Source organism: Sapajus apella, unplaced genomic scaffold (genome assembly GCF_009761245.1).
Source record: "Sapajus apella isolate SASKATOON/1434 unplaced genomic scaffold, GSC_monkey_1.0 scaffold18, whole genome shotgun sequence".
NCBI classification, from domain to species: domain Eukaryota; kingdom Metazoa; phylum Chordata; class Mammalia; order Primates; family Cebidae; genus Sapajus; species Sapajus apella.
In genome coordinates this window covers 25578009-25594642 of record NW_022436958.1, presented here as the reverse complement: position 1 = coordinate 25594642, position 16634 = coordinate 25578009, and the positions used below count along the sequence as shown (strand labels likewise).

The following is a 16634-nucleotide window of genomic DNA, read 5'->3' as shown; positions in this document are numbered from 1 at the left end:
CCCCATAGGACTCTGCATTTTTAATCATTTACCTCTACTGACAGACAGGCTTTGCTTTTCAGCTGCAGTGAACAAGCTGAAGAGAACTTATCCTCTTATCTGCAAGAGTGGAAGTAATCATAGGGCGGTCCTAAAAGCAAATGTTTACCTGTGCGTTTTATCCTGAAAGTGCCAAGGGTCCAGACCTCACCTCTCTTGTACCACTTTATCTCCAGTACCTAGAAGAGAGGCTGGCACATTGTAACCACTCAAATACTTGTGAATGAGTGGAATACATGGGAGGATATAGGAATGAATGAACGGAGGGATAACCCTTTAAAGAATAATCCAGAGCTGGGGAGGGAGAAGCCATACCTGATCTTTTATTCTTCTCCAAAACCCTTGAAAAGACTGAATGAGAGGCCGCATAGAGTATCCATTAAGACCTTGAACTCTTATTTTAGGATCTACAACTTCCTAGCTAAATGGCTTGGCCAAGTTATTTAACCTTTCTGTGCACAGGCTTCCTTCCTGCAAAACAAACACAATAAATGCTTAGAGCAGCACCTGGGAAAAAGTCAAGCTCCTCATAAGTGTTAGTGTCATTTATGGCATCTTGATGAGTGTGTGAGTCTGCAAGACAATCGAGAAATTCTCTGGGGAGGGTGAATCCAGATACTCAGCTTCCAAGGGCTATTCAAGAGGGAACAATCACCTTTTCTCTTGGCCTTTCACAGGGCTTTAGACACCTCACTGCCTCCTAACATACCTTTCACTGGCAAGAGACAGAGAGGCCTGGATTTTAGTTCCAGCTGCCAGCGGTCAGCTGTGTGAGTTTGTCAAACCCCCTGCCCTCTCTGGGCCTCGGTTCCCTCGCCGGTCCACGCGAGGTTGGAGGAGCTGGGTCCCCGCGTCGCCGGCCCAGGGTCTGCGGATCTGAGGCCTCACGCCCGTTCCCCTCCCCCCGCGGCCCCTCCCGGGCCCCGCACCCTCGCGCCCCGGCTGCCGCCCAGCGCCCCGCACCGCCCTCAGGGGGGCCCTCGCGGGCTGCCCCCGGCCGGGATGCCGGTGCCTCGCGCCCCACGCGCCTGCTCTGGCGCACCCAGCCCTGCAGCCTGTCCGCAGCGCCTTTATACCCAGCGGGCTGGGCGCTCACTAATGTTTAACTCGGGGCAGTGACTTGCCAGCGGCAAGGGACTCCGCCGCCCGAGGTGACTTCTGCCTGCACTCGTTCTCCGAACGCTCACTTCCGAGGAGACGCCGACGATGAAGGTGAGTGCTGTAGGGACCTCTTCCTCAAACTCCCCAAACGGCCCAAAAGCTACCGGAACCAGACCAGGGACTCCCCTGAAGGCGGAAGCCCCAGAGCCACCCTCTGACAGGTGAGGGGACGTCCCAGAGCTCCCGCTTCGCTCTCGGACCTTGGCTTCTGCTAGGACCCGGGCGTCGAGCTTTGAATGTCCCGGAGAGCCACCCACAGAACGCACGCCCGAACCCGGACAGGGGTAGAGAAACCAACACTCATGTGCTCTGAAGGCACAAGTTCAAGGGCATCCGCTTTGGCGAACTCCGACTGGCGCACCCCAGACGCCACCCCCACCCCCAGCCCACCGTCTCCCTCTTCTAAGGCACTCCCACCTGCAAATCCTGCTGCCTCTGGGTCAGCCCCGACCCTCTCACGGAAACTGGGGCCACAGGCTTCCCTCTAATTGGATTTGATCTGCCCGGCTTGCAGACGCCGTGGAAGGTTCTCCTGGGACTGCTGGGTGCTGCTGCGCTTGTCACCATCATCACTGTGCCCGTGGTTCTGCTGAACAAAGGCAGTAAGTGAAACATTTGTAAAAGGACAGTTGGAGCTCAGGTCAGGCTCCGTCTTACCAGGAGAAGGGAAACGAGGGATTTTGCGGGGACTGGACCAGTGCCCCGGGGTGCAGCTGAGAAGGCTTCCCTGGCGTTGTTGCTGCTTGTAGAGCAGCAGCTGGGTTCACTTCGCGGGGTCTTCAGTGTTTAAACTGCAACTCCTGCCGCTTTCCCGTCTTGTTGCTTATAACAAATGCATGCTTCCTGAAATTAGGAAGGAGTCGGAATTTTAAAAATTTCGATTTTAAATTTAATTTGTAAAGTTTTAAAATTACACATAATTTTTAAGAAAAGTTTTTGGGTGTGATCTGCAAAGGAAAAAAGGCAGCGTTTAAAGAGTCCAAATACAGCAGTAATGATATCTGAAGTGGAAAGGAAAAATGAGAAACAAGCCCCAAAATATAATTTTGAGAAAACAGGTTGCACAGGTAACTCAGGTTGTTTTTCCCTCAGGGGTAGTGAGAATTCAGTTGGAGGGTGGGGAGGCAGGCAAGTAATTATTTGACCAATTTAGTAGTGGTGTAGAGCTAAATCATAGAGCTGGTATGCATGATAATATTTCAGAAGGGGCTGGAATGAGTGATGTTTGGGTGGATTATTTTATTTAAAGACTTTCATTTCTTTTTAGCTTGTCTAAATGTTCCAGTTTTGCCCCAGCTGTTAATATAAAACACTCAGATAATGAAATAGTCACTGTAGGATGCAAGCGAGAATGATTAGTTTCAGTCACCCCGGCCCTACTTTCCTTTTGAACACTTGCTTTCATTTCAGCATTACACACTATAAATTAGTCAGCCACTTGAAGCAGTCACTCTGGGTGGTTTACTCAACTGAGGAATATATAGTCAGTGCTTGCATACTCAAGGGGTCTGATCTAGATTTCAGGATGACAGTTCAGAATTAGTTTGTAGAGTTGTCAAAACTGTGCTTGCTGTGCAATTCCAGGCCAAGGCAAAGGTTCCAATGGTTAAATAAGTGAATGGATTGACCTGCTAATGAAATTTGAAGAAACCAGTGGTTGCTACAATTATAGACTATTAAATGACAGACAGTCCACTTAAGCTTGACTCTTTCTTGTGGACTGTGAAAATGTAACTATTTTCATAAAGCAACACTTTGTATAAACCATACTTGCAAAGCCTTGTGGGAGAAGAATAGGCAATTCATACAATTGATAAATATAAGGCTTGCGGGCTTACATTATGTACCAGGCACTGTGTTAGTTGCTACAAATACAAAGATTAAATTTTGTAAATGTAAATATAAAGGTCCCTGACCTCAAGAGCTGTATAAGCTAGTGGGAATATGCAAACAAATGTGATTTATTTTACGTGTGTATGTGTGTGTACAAAAACATACACAGAAATAATCGGTATAGGCTGTTTGTCTCCAAAACATCACTGAGGCATCACAGCATGGCTGGAAGTTTAGGTAAAACTATAATCATCAGAACTTCCTTTAAAGAAAGTTGGAAGGAATACTGTACTTTGATGAACCACATGAGATGGTCAGTGAAATGCCCTAGGGACCTGGGGCTTGCTGCAATTAACTCGGGATTTTGTTTTGCTAGGTAGGGTATATAGGCCAGGAAGGGCTGTTTTGTCATTTCTGCTAAATTTTGCCTGGTGTGTTCTCCAAATGAAATTTGAACACACTTCAAGAATGTTCTCGAGGAGGACTTCCTGACAGACTCACATGTCTCTAACTACTCCTAAGATTCAAAGATAACTTAGAGGTGGTTGAGTAAACTGCTCTGAAGATTAGAAGGAACACTTCTGGGAAAGTCAGGAGAAGCTTCTTATAAGGTTTCTTTGGTGGGGAAGCTTAAATAGTTAACATCAGTTTCTGGAGATAAGATATTCCAGAAAATGTGAATGTCTTATGTTTCAACACAGAGACATTGAAAGGATCCAGGGCCCCAGAGGAGGGTGGGCAACAGGCAAAGGAGTTTAATTCTAAGCTGGAGATGATGTAGTGAATGAGCTTTTGAGCCATGAGGCTGGAAAGGTAAGTTGCAATGGAGCAACCTTGGAGGGGAAAGTGAGGGAAATGGCCCAGGGCACTTACAGTACAGGTCAGAATTTAGAGACTCCAGAGCTACTCAGAAATGTGAATGACTGGAATTCAGTAACTGGTTAAATGTGGAGTGGTAAAGGAGAGGATGGCTAAGCTCTTGGGCAACCAAGTGGAGATGTGGTTTTATGGTGGCTTTATTTACTTACCACTCTAGTTATTTCTTGCCTGTATTTCTTCATTTGTATGTATGTATGTTTAAGGAAACAGGGAAGTCATCTTGTTAACACTTTTGCCTTATCATAAGGAATAGAGATAAAAGCTCAGGAATGCAGCATTTTCACTAAATCAGCAATACCTTTCCTGGGCTCTACCTCAATAAAGGTCAGCATTCTTACAAAGAAGTCAAAGTCTTCACCCAAGAAATGCCTTCCATATTGTCAATCAAGCTTTCAAGTCAAACAAATACAGCAAAGGAAGAAAAGAGGAAGTAGGGAAGAAGGAAACATAAAGGAAGGGGAGGGGAAAGGAAAGGAAGATGGAAGGAAAGGAATTTGATAGAAAAAACAAAGCAAAGACCTAAATTATGTGGACACTAAAGAATTATACAGCCAAAAGGAAGGGGGAAGCAGTGAGCAAACCCAAGTTTATCCCCTGAGAGGCTGGTTTAAGAGGTCAAGCATTTCCATATGAAATGCTCATATTTAGCAAAACTAGACACACCCAGAACAGGAGGGGGAATACTGGACGGCAAGCAAGGGTGAGAGCCAGAGCAAGAGCCAGAGAGAGAGAGAGAGAGAGAGAGAGAGAGAGAGAGAGGCTTAATACTATTATCATATATTTAAGAATAAAAACTCCTTGAAGTCAGATTATTCATTTCACCAAGCACAGTTAAAAGTTCACCCTCATTTGTGTATATAATAAATGATTGCATGTTTTAATTTTTTTCAACTATTCTACTATAGGAGGATATTGTACATGTAAGCATTCAGTTTCCCCAAGAATCAGTAAGAAATATATAAAAATACTTGTATGGAATTGTACAACACTTCATGGCTTAGTGAAGGGAAATAAAGCCTTCTCGGTCAGCATTTATGGTTCATTTATTTTTCCTTTTACATTATATTTTATCTTAAAATTTAAAATATTTGGCTATTTGTCAAATAGTTTTATTATTATTGAATTTTATTATGGAATAGAATTATCTGTCTTCTTTTGCTCTTTTCACTGCTTTAGCAGTAAATTTCTTCTATACCTACTTTCAGTGCAAAGGAAATTTGACTGCTCTCTCATCCATCAGTTATAAAAGAAAACCCAAATGTGAAGGAGACAGGAATAATTAGAGAGAAAAGATAGCATCTACGAGGTTTGCCTGAGGAAGTCCAGGACCTGTTCCAGGTTTAAAAGCACAGAAATTAGCCTGAATGAAAGCTTTGTACATTTAAGGGGACAATTTCTAAACAGTATGCTCTGTAAAAGCTGGAGTTGACTCCAGTTTGCTCAGTTAACTATTGTCAACCTTTGCAGAATGCTCCTGAGGTCCGCAGGTTAGTCCTTTTCAGGCCAGTTATTTTGGCTTTTGCTTTGCTAACCATGCCTTGTGCCTTAAGTTTCTCTGCCTTAGAAATCTCTTGCTCTTTTTTCAAAGGGGATCAGAAAGAGAGAGAAAAGGAAGACTATTTACCCAATTAATGGTCAAAGAAAGATAACATAAAAAGACTGGAGCTGGATCAGTGTCTTTCAAATTTTATGACTTAAAAAAGTACTGAGGCCCATGGATAACGCAGGCGTAAATAACATGCAGGAGCTTCTTGCTTGAGGAAGAGAAGGCATGCAAGCATGCAATAATAGCCAATATGCATTTACTATGTGCTAAATTTGGGGCTGAGGGCTTTCAATGTATTTTTTTATTTAATCCTTAGAACAACTCTTTGAAAGAGAGGTACTATTACCCTCTCCATTTCTACAAAAGATTTATAGAAACTTTGAGAGTGTACTTTAGTTTTCTATAATTCCATAATGAGCTACCTCAGAACTTAAAACAATAAATATCTGTTATCTCATTGTTTCTGTGGATACAGAATTTTGGAGTGGCTTAGCTGAGTGGTTCTGCCTCAGGATGTCTCATGAGGTTGCAATCAAGATGTTATCTGAAAGCTCGACTGGGCATGAAAAATCCCCTTCCAAGCTCACTCATGTGGCTGTTAGCTAGAGGTCTTAGTTCCCCAGTATGTGGGCCCCAGTTCCCTGCTATGTGGGAATTATATTATAATTTCATGACTTCTAATCTCTGTGTGCAAAGTGTGGAGGAAGAGCCTACTGCTGATGCCTTCATTCCTGTATAAAGCTGTGTATAGGTAATGACTGACCTCTCAAGCTTTTGAATGGTTCTGTTAAGTAGTAGTAGTAATAATAGGTCCAGATTTACTTACTTGCACTAAATTATACTTAGGATAATATGGTAGCTACTTTCTCTTAGAATGAAGGATCCAAGAGAGGAATGAAGCAGGAAGCTGAGTTTCCTTTTGTAACCTAGCCTCGGAAGTGGCAGGAATACCATTCCTTCTGCTGTGGACTATTGGTCACCCTGATACAATGTGGGAGGGCACTACACAAGTGCATAAATACCAGGAGGTGGAGATCACTGGGAGCCATCATGGAGGCTGGCTCTAATGACTATCAAAGAAGTTAAGGAACTTGCTCAAAGTTCCACAAAGCTGGGATTCATACTCAGGCAATGTGACTCTACAGCTGATACACAGTACTGTTCAACTCCCTATCATTCTATCGGCTTGTAATCAAGTATAAAATCAACTTGGCCATATTAGCATAATTGTTATAATTTCTCATTTGCATGGCTATATTATAATTTTGTGACTTCTAATCTCTATGTGTTAAGTGTTCTGAGGAAGAGCCTACTGCTGATGTCTTCATTCCTATCTAAGACTGTCTAAAGGCAATGACTGATATCTCAAGCTTTTGAATGTTTTTTTATTTTGTGGCATTAGTAGTAATAATAGATCCAGATTTACCTATTTGCACTAAATTACACTTGCTTTGTTTATGATGTAATTTACATTATTTCATTTGATCTTCACAGAGCAGTTCATGTCAGAGAGATATATTAATATATTGACTTTTTACATGTGAAAGTATAGGAGTTTTCAAATAAGTACTGGATCTTGGGAATCCAGATCTTTTGGCTACCAACCTTCCCTGAGATTGCTAGTTCCCATGAATGGCTAATTTATAGAAATGCCTTGGTGAGAGTTTTTCTGGGTTAATGTTTAATCACTACTTTATGGTTGGATGTTCATCCTTTCATTACTGTAAATCAGTATCTTATAAATATTTTTACCTTTCATCTTCATTGCCTCATTATGACCTCCAAAAGAGGGTGTGTCTCTCAATTTGAGAGAAACCATGAAATTAGAACTTCTGAGTAAACTGTTTTCTTGTTTGCCAAGCACTGTATTTTGTTTTATATTTTTCTTCGAAATTATAACTTCCTAGGAAGCTTTTAAAAATTTAAATATAAACTATGTGCTTTCTTTATCTGGATATATTAATGTGCACATTTATGAATTATTTGGTTCAGTGAGGAAGCAAGTAGACCTATTAGTTAAGGTCATAGGATTTCAGCATCTAAGGCCCCAGAAGAGGAGGTAACTTAAGGCAGAGCCAAAGCCACCAGAGATTTTGTTCATGGCACTCTAGGAGTCTTGGTGGCTCAGGATATATAATTGAGGTAGAGGGAGTAGGAGAGGTGAGTATCAAGCAGGTCTTATCATCCACCCCTTCTCTGACTTCTTAAAACTGAGACCCCCAAAACTGAGCTTAGTGGCCCTTGTGGCCCTAACACCATTTCTATGAGGCTGGAACCCTCTTCTCTTGCTTTTCTCAGTTATTTTAAAGCCCACCCCTTTCATGGATGACTCTTATTTCTCTGTTATATTCCTCCATTCTTTGATTCCCGGCATAAATCTCTTTTAGTATGAGATTTAAAACCTCTTCAGGGCCAAGGTCCTACAGTGGCCAGAGACAATATTTGTCAATTCAAAAATACATATTGAATGCTTACTGTATGTCAAGCGTTATTAAAGATATGGGGAGGGGGTGATACGGTTATTGAATACTTACTACATGTCAAATGTTATTGAAGGCCACTACATGGCCTGCTATGATTACATATTTGTCCCCTCCAAACCTCAGGTTGAAATTTGATCCTCAGTGTTGGAGATGAGGTCTAATGGAAAGTGTTTGCATAGTGGGATCGGGGCCTTCCCACAGGGTGAGTGAGTTCGTACTCTATTAATTTCCATAAGAACTGATTGTTAAAAAGAGCCTGGGACCTTCCTCTTTCTTGATTTCTTTCTCACCATGTGATCTCCGCACATGCCAGCCTCTCTTTTACCTTCTGCTATGAGTAGAAGCATCCTGAGATCATCATCAGACACAAATGCCCAATCTTGAACTTTCTAGCCACCAGAATCATGAGCCAAATAATCCTTAAAAAAAAAAATTACTAGCCTCAGGTATTCCTTTATAGCAACACAAAATAAGCTAAGACCTAGCCCTAAGCAGTATAGATGATGTCCCTGTTCCACTGGACCTTTACAATCCACAGAGCAGGCAAATTATAGGCAAGCACAGAAATAATTGCAGATGGTAACAAACGCTATAACAGAAATAAAGTAAGATAGAGATGACTGACAGACACAGAAAGGAGTTTCTCTCTTATTCCAAGTATGATTTTGAGCTTCTGGAGGATTTCGGCATGAGTATAACATGATCTTATTAACACTTCAAAAATATGCCTCTGACTCTTGTGTGGATAGAAGTTTGGGGTTGGTGTAGCTTGTCCAGGTGATAAATGATAGTGGCTTGGACAAGGATGGTAGCATTGGAGGTGAAAATAAGTTTAAAAAACAAAAAAGAAATGCAGGATATATTTTGGAGGTAAAATAATGTGCAGGCACGTCAAGAGTGAGGGAAGGAGAGAAAGTAAGGATGACTTCTTGGACAGCTGGCTAGATAGCTTAAGTTGATAATTTCTCTTGCCTCTTGGCTGTTTTCTTTTCATAAGTTTGTCTGCAGAGGTTCTTCTGGCTTAACTCCCCTTTCCTATTGGATCAGCCTTCCCCTTTCAAGGATGTGCTCAGGAACACCTCCTAATTCATATTCACCCAGCACAGATTGTTGACATAAGGTAATTCTCCAACTCAGCAAATATTTATTGAGCATTTTCTACATGCCAGGTACTTTGTTGGTCCCTAGGGATAGAAAGACAATAGATATGGCCTTTGTCCTCCAATAATTGACAGTATTAAAGGATGCATAAACATTAACTATAATCAAAAAAGCTAAGTGCCCTTCTAGTAAATGATCAAAGTGCTATGGAAGCACTAGTGAGTAAATGATAAATGCTGCCCAGGGAAATTTCTACATAACCAACTGGGCATAAAGCATTAATAATTAGTGCGTCTTAATACAATTCTCTCAATCCTCCAGCCACCAAACTGGCTCTGAGGCATGCAGTGCACCTCCATGTCAGTCCTCACTGACTTACAGCCCCCTAATGCTGTATGAGGATTGTATCAGGATGTTTTGGGCTTCAAGGAACAAATGCCTGGCCAAAAGTTGTTTGAATGATAGTGTTTTATTATTGTGTTGTCATTAGCATCTTTTATAATTGGAAGTGCAGAAGTAAAGTGGTTCTTGAGTTTGCTAATGTAATGCCCTGAATTCATCAAGAACAGGGGGCTTTTCTACCTTTCAGCTCTGCCATCCATGGACTTTTGTCTTTTGTGCTCCAGCATTGTCATCTCATGGTGGAGCATGGCTTCTGCAGCTCAGCCCAGCACTTGCTCATACAGCTCTTTCACAGGGCAGAAGAAGATGCTCTTCCTCATTCATGGTCTAGTTAATCAGGGAGGAAAACTATTTCCATAAGTCCTCTGACTGGATGCAAACTTTCACGTCCTAGTGGCTAGATTTGTGTCACTTTATATCGAAACTAATCACTGGCAAGGAGAATGAATTTCCATGATTGAACTACACTAATCAAGACTCACTTTTCCAGCTCTGGGGAGGAACTTCCTTTGCTAACACATGGAAGGAGACGGGCAAATATTTAAGTCAAACTCGAAATTCCAAAAGACAGAAATCGGAGGTGGGAGTGGGGAACAGCATATGTAGGCACATGGTGTATTTGGTTATTGGTCTCTTCTCATTACATTAGAAAGATTTAATTTTCCAACAAAAGAGGACAGACATCAAGCCAGCCCTGTTCTCCAAAAATCTGGAGCTCTAATTCTCTCCTTTCGTTCTTCTCACTTTCTTTCCTAACTAACTGGGTTTATTGCAAAGCCTTGTGCTTTGTTGCTGCTTTTCTGATCTCAAGGACATTTTGACCTCAGCCCTTGCTTTCTCTTGGCATCCAAAGTGATCAAGAGGAGGAAAGAATTAAACTGCAATATTAAAATCTGAGACAATAGTGCAGGTCAGAAACATCTGAAGGGAATTACTCACAATTTTCCCCTAGAAAATACACACAAACTCTCATATTTCATCCAATGCATAATGCCAAAAAGTGGCAGAAATAGTCAACATAAAATAAGACAGCCAAAGTTTTAAAAAAATGCTAAAACTTAGATCTGTGAAAGTTAACCCAGGAAAGTAGGACTTAAAATAATTAATGGCCGTAAAAATAAAATAAGTAAATAAATAACAAAAGCAATCAAAATAATCTCACAAAATCAAGAAGCTATAATTTCACATGGACAAAAAGAATCTAATTGATGACTCAACTCTTCGTTTTAAAATTTCCAGGGAAAAAATTGCTTTGCATGGTAATGATTTCCTTAATATTAAAACGGTTTGGCTGTACTGGAAGGAGAACCCAGAACCCAGCAGCCAGCGGCCCCTTATTCCTGCCGGGCAATATGCTCCTATTTTCCCTGTCTGCTCTTCTGGTGAACTATTTGAGGTATCTCCTCTCCTTTCAAACTTCTAACACCTCCTCTCTATGCTCATTCATAGCTAAGGAACTGGCTTCCTGTTTTTGTGAGAAAACTGAAACTATTAGAAGAGAACATCAATTCTCACGGCTCATCAGTGCATTCATCTGCATAGGCTTCCCTCCCAGGTTAGGGGATGAATATTCAGGCGCCTATCCAAGGCCAGGCCCTCTGTTTGTTCCCTGGGTCTCATCCCTTTTACTTACCTAAAGACTAGGCTCCAGCTATCCCCTTGCATGTGACATCACCGTTTTTTCCATCTCTATTTGATCATGAACATGCAGTAATGTCTCTTATTCTTAAAAAGAAATAAGAAGGAAACTATCTCTTTCCTCATCCCTGCTAACTTACCACTCCCTTTCTCTGTGCTCTTTATCACAAAACTTCTTAAAGGCTTTCTGTTGTCACTGTGTGTAACCCCTCTCCCCACCTTTTTTTTCTCTTAAGCCCTCTGGAATAAGGGTTATCCCCACCACACCACTAAAACAGCTCTGTTCTCGTCAAGGTCCCTAATCTCTGTGTTGCCAATCCAGAGCTGCTTCTCACTCTGTGTCTCACGTGCCTGTCAGTTAGTCATCCTGATTCTCTATCTCCCTTCGGGGCTATCACTCTCTCCTGATTGTCCTTCTACCTCACCCTCCTTCCCAGCCTACTTAAGCATTCTTCTTGATGTCTTCAACTTCTCACCTTGGACTACTCTGGGGCTCCATCCTAAGACCCCTTCCTTCTTCACCTCAGATGACCTCATCCACTCCAGTGCTCTTAAATATCATTTACAACTTGGCAACTTTCCAATTTTATCTGCAAACTAAACCTTTTCCTGACTTCTAGGCACAATATACAATCGCTTACATTTTACAGTTGCTTACAATATTACAGTTGCTTAGAATATTACAGTTGCTGGACATCTCCATTTTTGGATGTGATATTGGCATCTTATACTGACATCTTCCAAAGCTCTTTGTCTTCCCTTAGTACATCTTATCTCAGCAAAGGGCAATTCCACTTTTATAGTTACTGAGGCCAATATCCAAGCAAGTTCTCAACTCCTCTCTTTCATTCACAAGTCCAAACTAATCTGTCAGCAGTTTCATCATCTGTATCTTCATATTCTCTTAGAGTTGACCATACCCCATCATCTCGGTCAAAGATACCATTGCCTTTCCCCTAAATTATTGCCAACATCTCTCTATTTTTTTTTTTCTTATTTCCCTATGGTGTATTCTCAATACAACAGACAAGGTGATTGTGGTAGGAATTCTAAGATGACCTCCAAGAATCCTTCCCTCCCCTCCTGAGTACTAATCTCTGAGATTGCAGATATGGTGGAATTTTTTCCCTGTAATTAAGTTTTGTTATAATGCACAGTCAGCTTTAAGAAATGGAGATTACCTGCTAGGGCCTGCCTAAATCACATGAACCTTTTAAAAGCAGAGTTTCTCTGGCTGGTCACAGAACAGGCAGTTGGGGATCCCAGGGATGAGAAGGATCTGAAATGTCATTGCTGACTTGGAAGATGGAGGGGCCATGTGGCCAGGAATGTGGGTTGTCTCTAGGAGGTGAGAGCAGCCCTGGCTTGTAGTCAACAAGTAAATGAAAACTTCATTCTCACAACCTCAATGAACTGAATTTGCCAGCAACTTGTGTGAGCCTGGAAGCAGGTTTTTTTTTTTTTTTTTTTTTTTTTTTCCCAGAGCCTCCAGCTGACAATTCAGTCTAGCCAAAACTTTGATTTTAACCTCACAATAGTTTGAACAGAGAACTGAGCAAGCTGGGCTGGACTCCTGACTAATAGAACTCTGATACATGTGTGTTGTGTTAAGTCACTAAGTTTGTGGTGACTTGTTACATAGCAATAGAAAACTATTAATAATATGGTGATGATATTTTTTAAATTTATTTTTAATTTTTTTTTTGGAGATGGAGTATTGCTCTGTCACCTAGGCTGGAGTGCAGTGGTGCAAACTTGGCTCACTGCAACCTCTGCCTCCCAGGTTCAAGCGATTCTCCCGCCTCAGCCTGCCAAGTAGCTGGGACTACAGGTGTGAGCCACCATGCCTGGCTATTTTTTTTTTTTTTTTGTATTTGTAGTAAAGATGGGGTTTCACCATGTTGGCCTGGCTGGTTTCAAACTCCTGACCTTAGGTGATCCACCCGCTTTGGCATCCGAAAGTGCTGGGATTATAGGTGTAAGCCACCGTGCCCAGCCCGGTGATCGTATTCAAACATAAGTCAAATCATATGCTTCCCTGCTTAACACCCTTCATTTGTTTCCCATTGTGAAGGCTCCATGGCACTTGTTACCACTTAACCTGTGGCATTACTTACTTATTATTTGCTCATATGTCTTCCCCAGTTAAAATGTAAGTTTCAAAAGGGCAGGAGTTTTTCATGCTTTGTTCACTGTGATGTCTGTAGTGCCTAGAACACTGAATAACACACAAGTGCTAAGTAAATATTTGGTGAATTAAAGAAATTATCTTGGAGGTCAGGAAAGAAAAAAATTTTTGATGAACGTTTATTAATGTTGCTGTAATTCTGATTAAAATTCTTATATTTATAAATCATTCAGTACTAAATTGTGTATACCTACAATTTGTAAGTGCTAGCAACTGTTTGAAAAAAGATACAGTATGTTCACCCTCATGGCTTATTAATAGTTTAGTTAAGAAAAGACTGTTAAAGTACTTAAATAGATATAAAATTATTTGATTAATGGGCAAAATATGTGACACAGAAAATAAACATTTTAATAAGATGAGAAGAGAGAACTGAATGTGGACTAAGTAGTAAGGGATAGATCAAGAGGCATGTGGAGGGAATAGTGAGAAAATGAAGGCCATGGATGTGGATTGTTTATTTGAGAAGTTTGTCCAGATGGCTTGAGAACACAGCAGAATCAGATTAGTATTTCTTTAAGATTGGTACACATTCTGCAGGCTTAACTGCAGAGCAGAAGTGAGCAGTGGAAAGAAACTGAAGATGCAGCTGGGCACAGTGGCTCACACGTGTAATCCTAGGTCTTTTGGAGGTGGAGGCAGGAGGATCACTTGAGCCCAGGAGTTCGTTCAAGGCTTTAGTGAGCCATGATCATGCCACTGCACTCTAGTCTGGGTGACAGAGTGAGACCCTGTCTCAAGAAAGAGAGAGAGAGAGAGAGAGAAGGGAGGGAGGGAGGGAGGGAGAGAGGGAGGGAAGGAAGGAAGGAAGGAAGGGAGGGAGGGAGGGAGGGAGGAAGGAAGGAAGGGTAGCTGTTTTAGAGGGAAAGGTAAGATTTAAAAAAAATCCCTTGGGAAGAAGAAGATAAGCATGTGAAGTGTAGGTTGGGTGTGGAACGATTAAGGAGGGAACTCACCTCTTCCTCTAAGGGAAGAGTTAAATAATGGCAGGAGAGACAGATACCACAGAACAGATGAGCATGGTAGAAAAAAAGCTCCTTATGGTAGTTTTTGCTGTAAAGGAGGAATCATTGAATCTTTTTGTTGAATAATTTCATAGTTTTTCAATGTATACTACAGGACCCGAGTTGTTCAGCATTGTGTAATATTTAAAATCTAGGAAACATGAAAAAAAGGGAAGAAAAGAAACCTATTTTAAAACTTACATGACTACTTTTTTATGAGTTCAGGAAAAAGATAAAGAAAGTTACTGGGTATTCCGTGGGAAAGAGAATAGAGATGGTATAAATTCCTTTCTAGGAAGTCACAGAGGTGCCATCCTTCTTACTGTCCAGAGGGAAAATTCTGGAGTTTTCTAAGAGAACTTGTACTCTTTTGACTTTGAAGCTGTAGAACAAATGAAGTTTCAACTGATCCAAGTCCTAATGTTACTACCAACCTGCCTATTGAAAATAGTTGCAAACAGTGAATTTAAACACTTCCATAAAGCTTAATTCATCTCCACCAATTCACAAAACATGCCAAAAAGCATTTACCACATGCAATCACTGTCCTAAAGATTTAGAGAGGGTTAGAAGAGTGATTGTAACCACAGGCTTTGGTACCACATTGCCTGGCCCCAACGTGGCTTTGATGCATAGTAATCACAGGACTTTAGTCCAGCCCCTGGCTATGCCTGTCTGTGCCTCAGTCTCCTTATCTGTATAATGGGAATGAGCATATGAAGAATAAATGAGTTGAAAGTCTACATTGCCTAGAACAACTCAGCAAACTGGAAGAACTCCATAAGAATGTGTAATTATTATTCTTTATATATTTTAACTTTTTGTTGTTGTTTTAACAGATCCAGAGGCAGGTAGTATAGTAATTTTTGCACCATGCTGGTGAATGTTTTGCCTGGGAAATAATGGGAAAGGAGTAATTCCTGTGGCAGTTTTGTTTTCCAATAATTATTTTTTCTTATATCAGGGATGACAAATGCCTGTCACAAATAGTAGCCTTGTTGATTACACTTATAAATATTCGGCAAAGTTCTTCAATGAGTCAGTGTTAGAGGTTTCAGCTTCCATAAATGCAGATTTCCTTTACTTAGTTTCCTTTCTAACATGAGCTGATCTTTCTTAGCTTACACTGTAATACCTTCCACTGATGTCTCACTACAACTGCTTTTAAGTATATGTCAAGGGAAACTAGCCCTTTGCTAAAATAGTTGCATCTTTCATGGGCCCATGGATCATTTGGCCATATCCTTAAGAACTCTCCACCTTTCAAGTATTTCTCATCACCTTGGATTATACTGGCCCAATGCCAGTCAAATTCATGGGGCATAAAAGTCTGCACGTTAGTTTGGGCCATTATTGTACAGGTCTTGTTTATTCCCAGAAAAGTCCTATCAAGAAAAGAGAGAGTGACTATAATCAGAAAAAAAAAAAAAAAAAAGAAAAAAAGCGATTTCATTTCAAAAAGGGATAAAGCAGTCCTACCATGTTGATTAGTGCTGGCTGCCTGTGTGTGTAGAGCTTCCTGGCCCTGCTGTGGCAGCAGAGCGAACCAGGTTGTGTAACTGGGCTTAGTTGTGTCAGCCCTTCAGCATTGCATTTCTTTACCAACATGTCCATATTTGGGTCAAGATAAAAACAGATATCCGATACTTGAATACAGAGACATAAATATTCTGCCCACTTTCACTTTTCTGCTGCATATATTGGAGTCATATGCTGATATTGTTTCAAAGCAATTGGAGTTTCAGTCTCAATATTTGTCTTTCAAATCCAATCTTATGAGCAGTTTTTGTTTTTGTTTTAATGTTGCTCACAATTTTGAGGAATGTCTAGATGAGGTTGTCAAAATATAATCAGGACTGGCCACCTGATTTTTTTAAATAAAATTTTATGGGAACATAGCTGTGCCCACGCACTCACACATTGGCTGTGGCTGCTTGAAGGTTACAATGGCAGACTTGAGTAGTTATAACAGAGACTGAAGATCATAAGGTCCACAAAGCCTAAACTATTTACCAACCAGCTGTTTAAGAAAATGTTTGCCAACTCCGGGTCTAAATGTTGTATTCTTATCACTTAAAAATACTTTCCTTATAATGTCTAACTTAAATAAAAAGATTCAGAAAAATGATTAAGTATAGAGTTTACTCAAGGTCAAAGCTTGAGGATGACCTCTTGGAAAACATACTCCAGACAAATGGGGTAGCATTGTAAAGTGAAGAATTGTACTTATATGGGTAGTTAGCAGGATTGCAACATTTTCCATACAAGGTTAGTATATATATTATAGTGATTTTATTGGTTATGGATTGCTATATTCCAACTAAGATTGCTCTGATATTCCATGAGCAGCGGTGATGATC

General features: G+C 40.9%; 1 protein-coding gene across 2 annotated transcripts in view; it reads left to right on the top strand.

Annotated features, from left to right (window-relative positions):
- Positions 1-881: 881 nt before the first annotated feature.
- The window catches only part of DPP4 (dipeptidyl peptidase 4), an 82951-nt gene continuing 67198 nt past the window's right edge, over positions 882-16634 (top strand). For both annotated transcript variants that reach the window (XM_032286555.1, XM_032286554.1), the window contains exons 1-2: positions 882-1251; positions 1715-1802. In XM_032286555.1, the coding sequence (XP_032142446.1) occupies positions 1246-1251; positions 1715-1802 (94 nt within the window). In that variant the 5' untranslated portion in view covers positions 882-1245. The remainder of the gene's footprint in view (positions 1252-1714; positions 1803-16634) is intronic.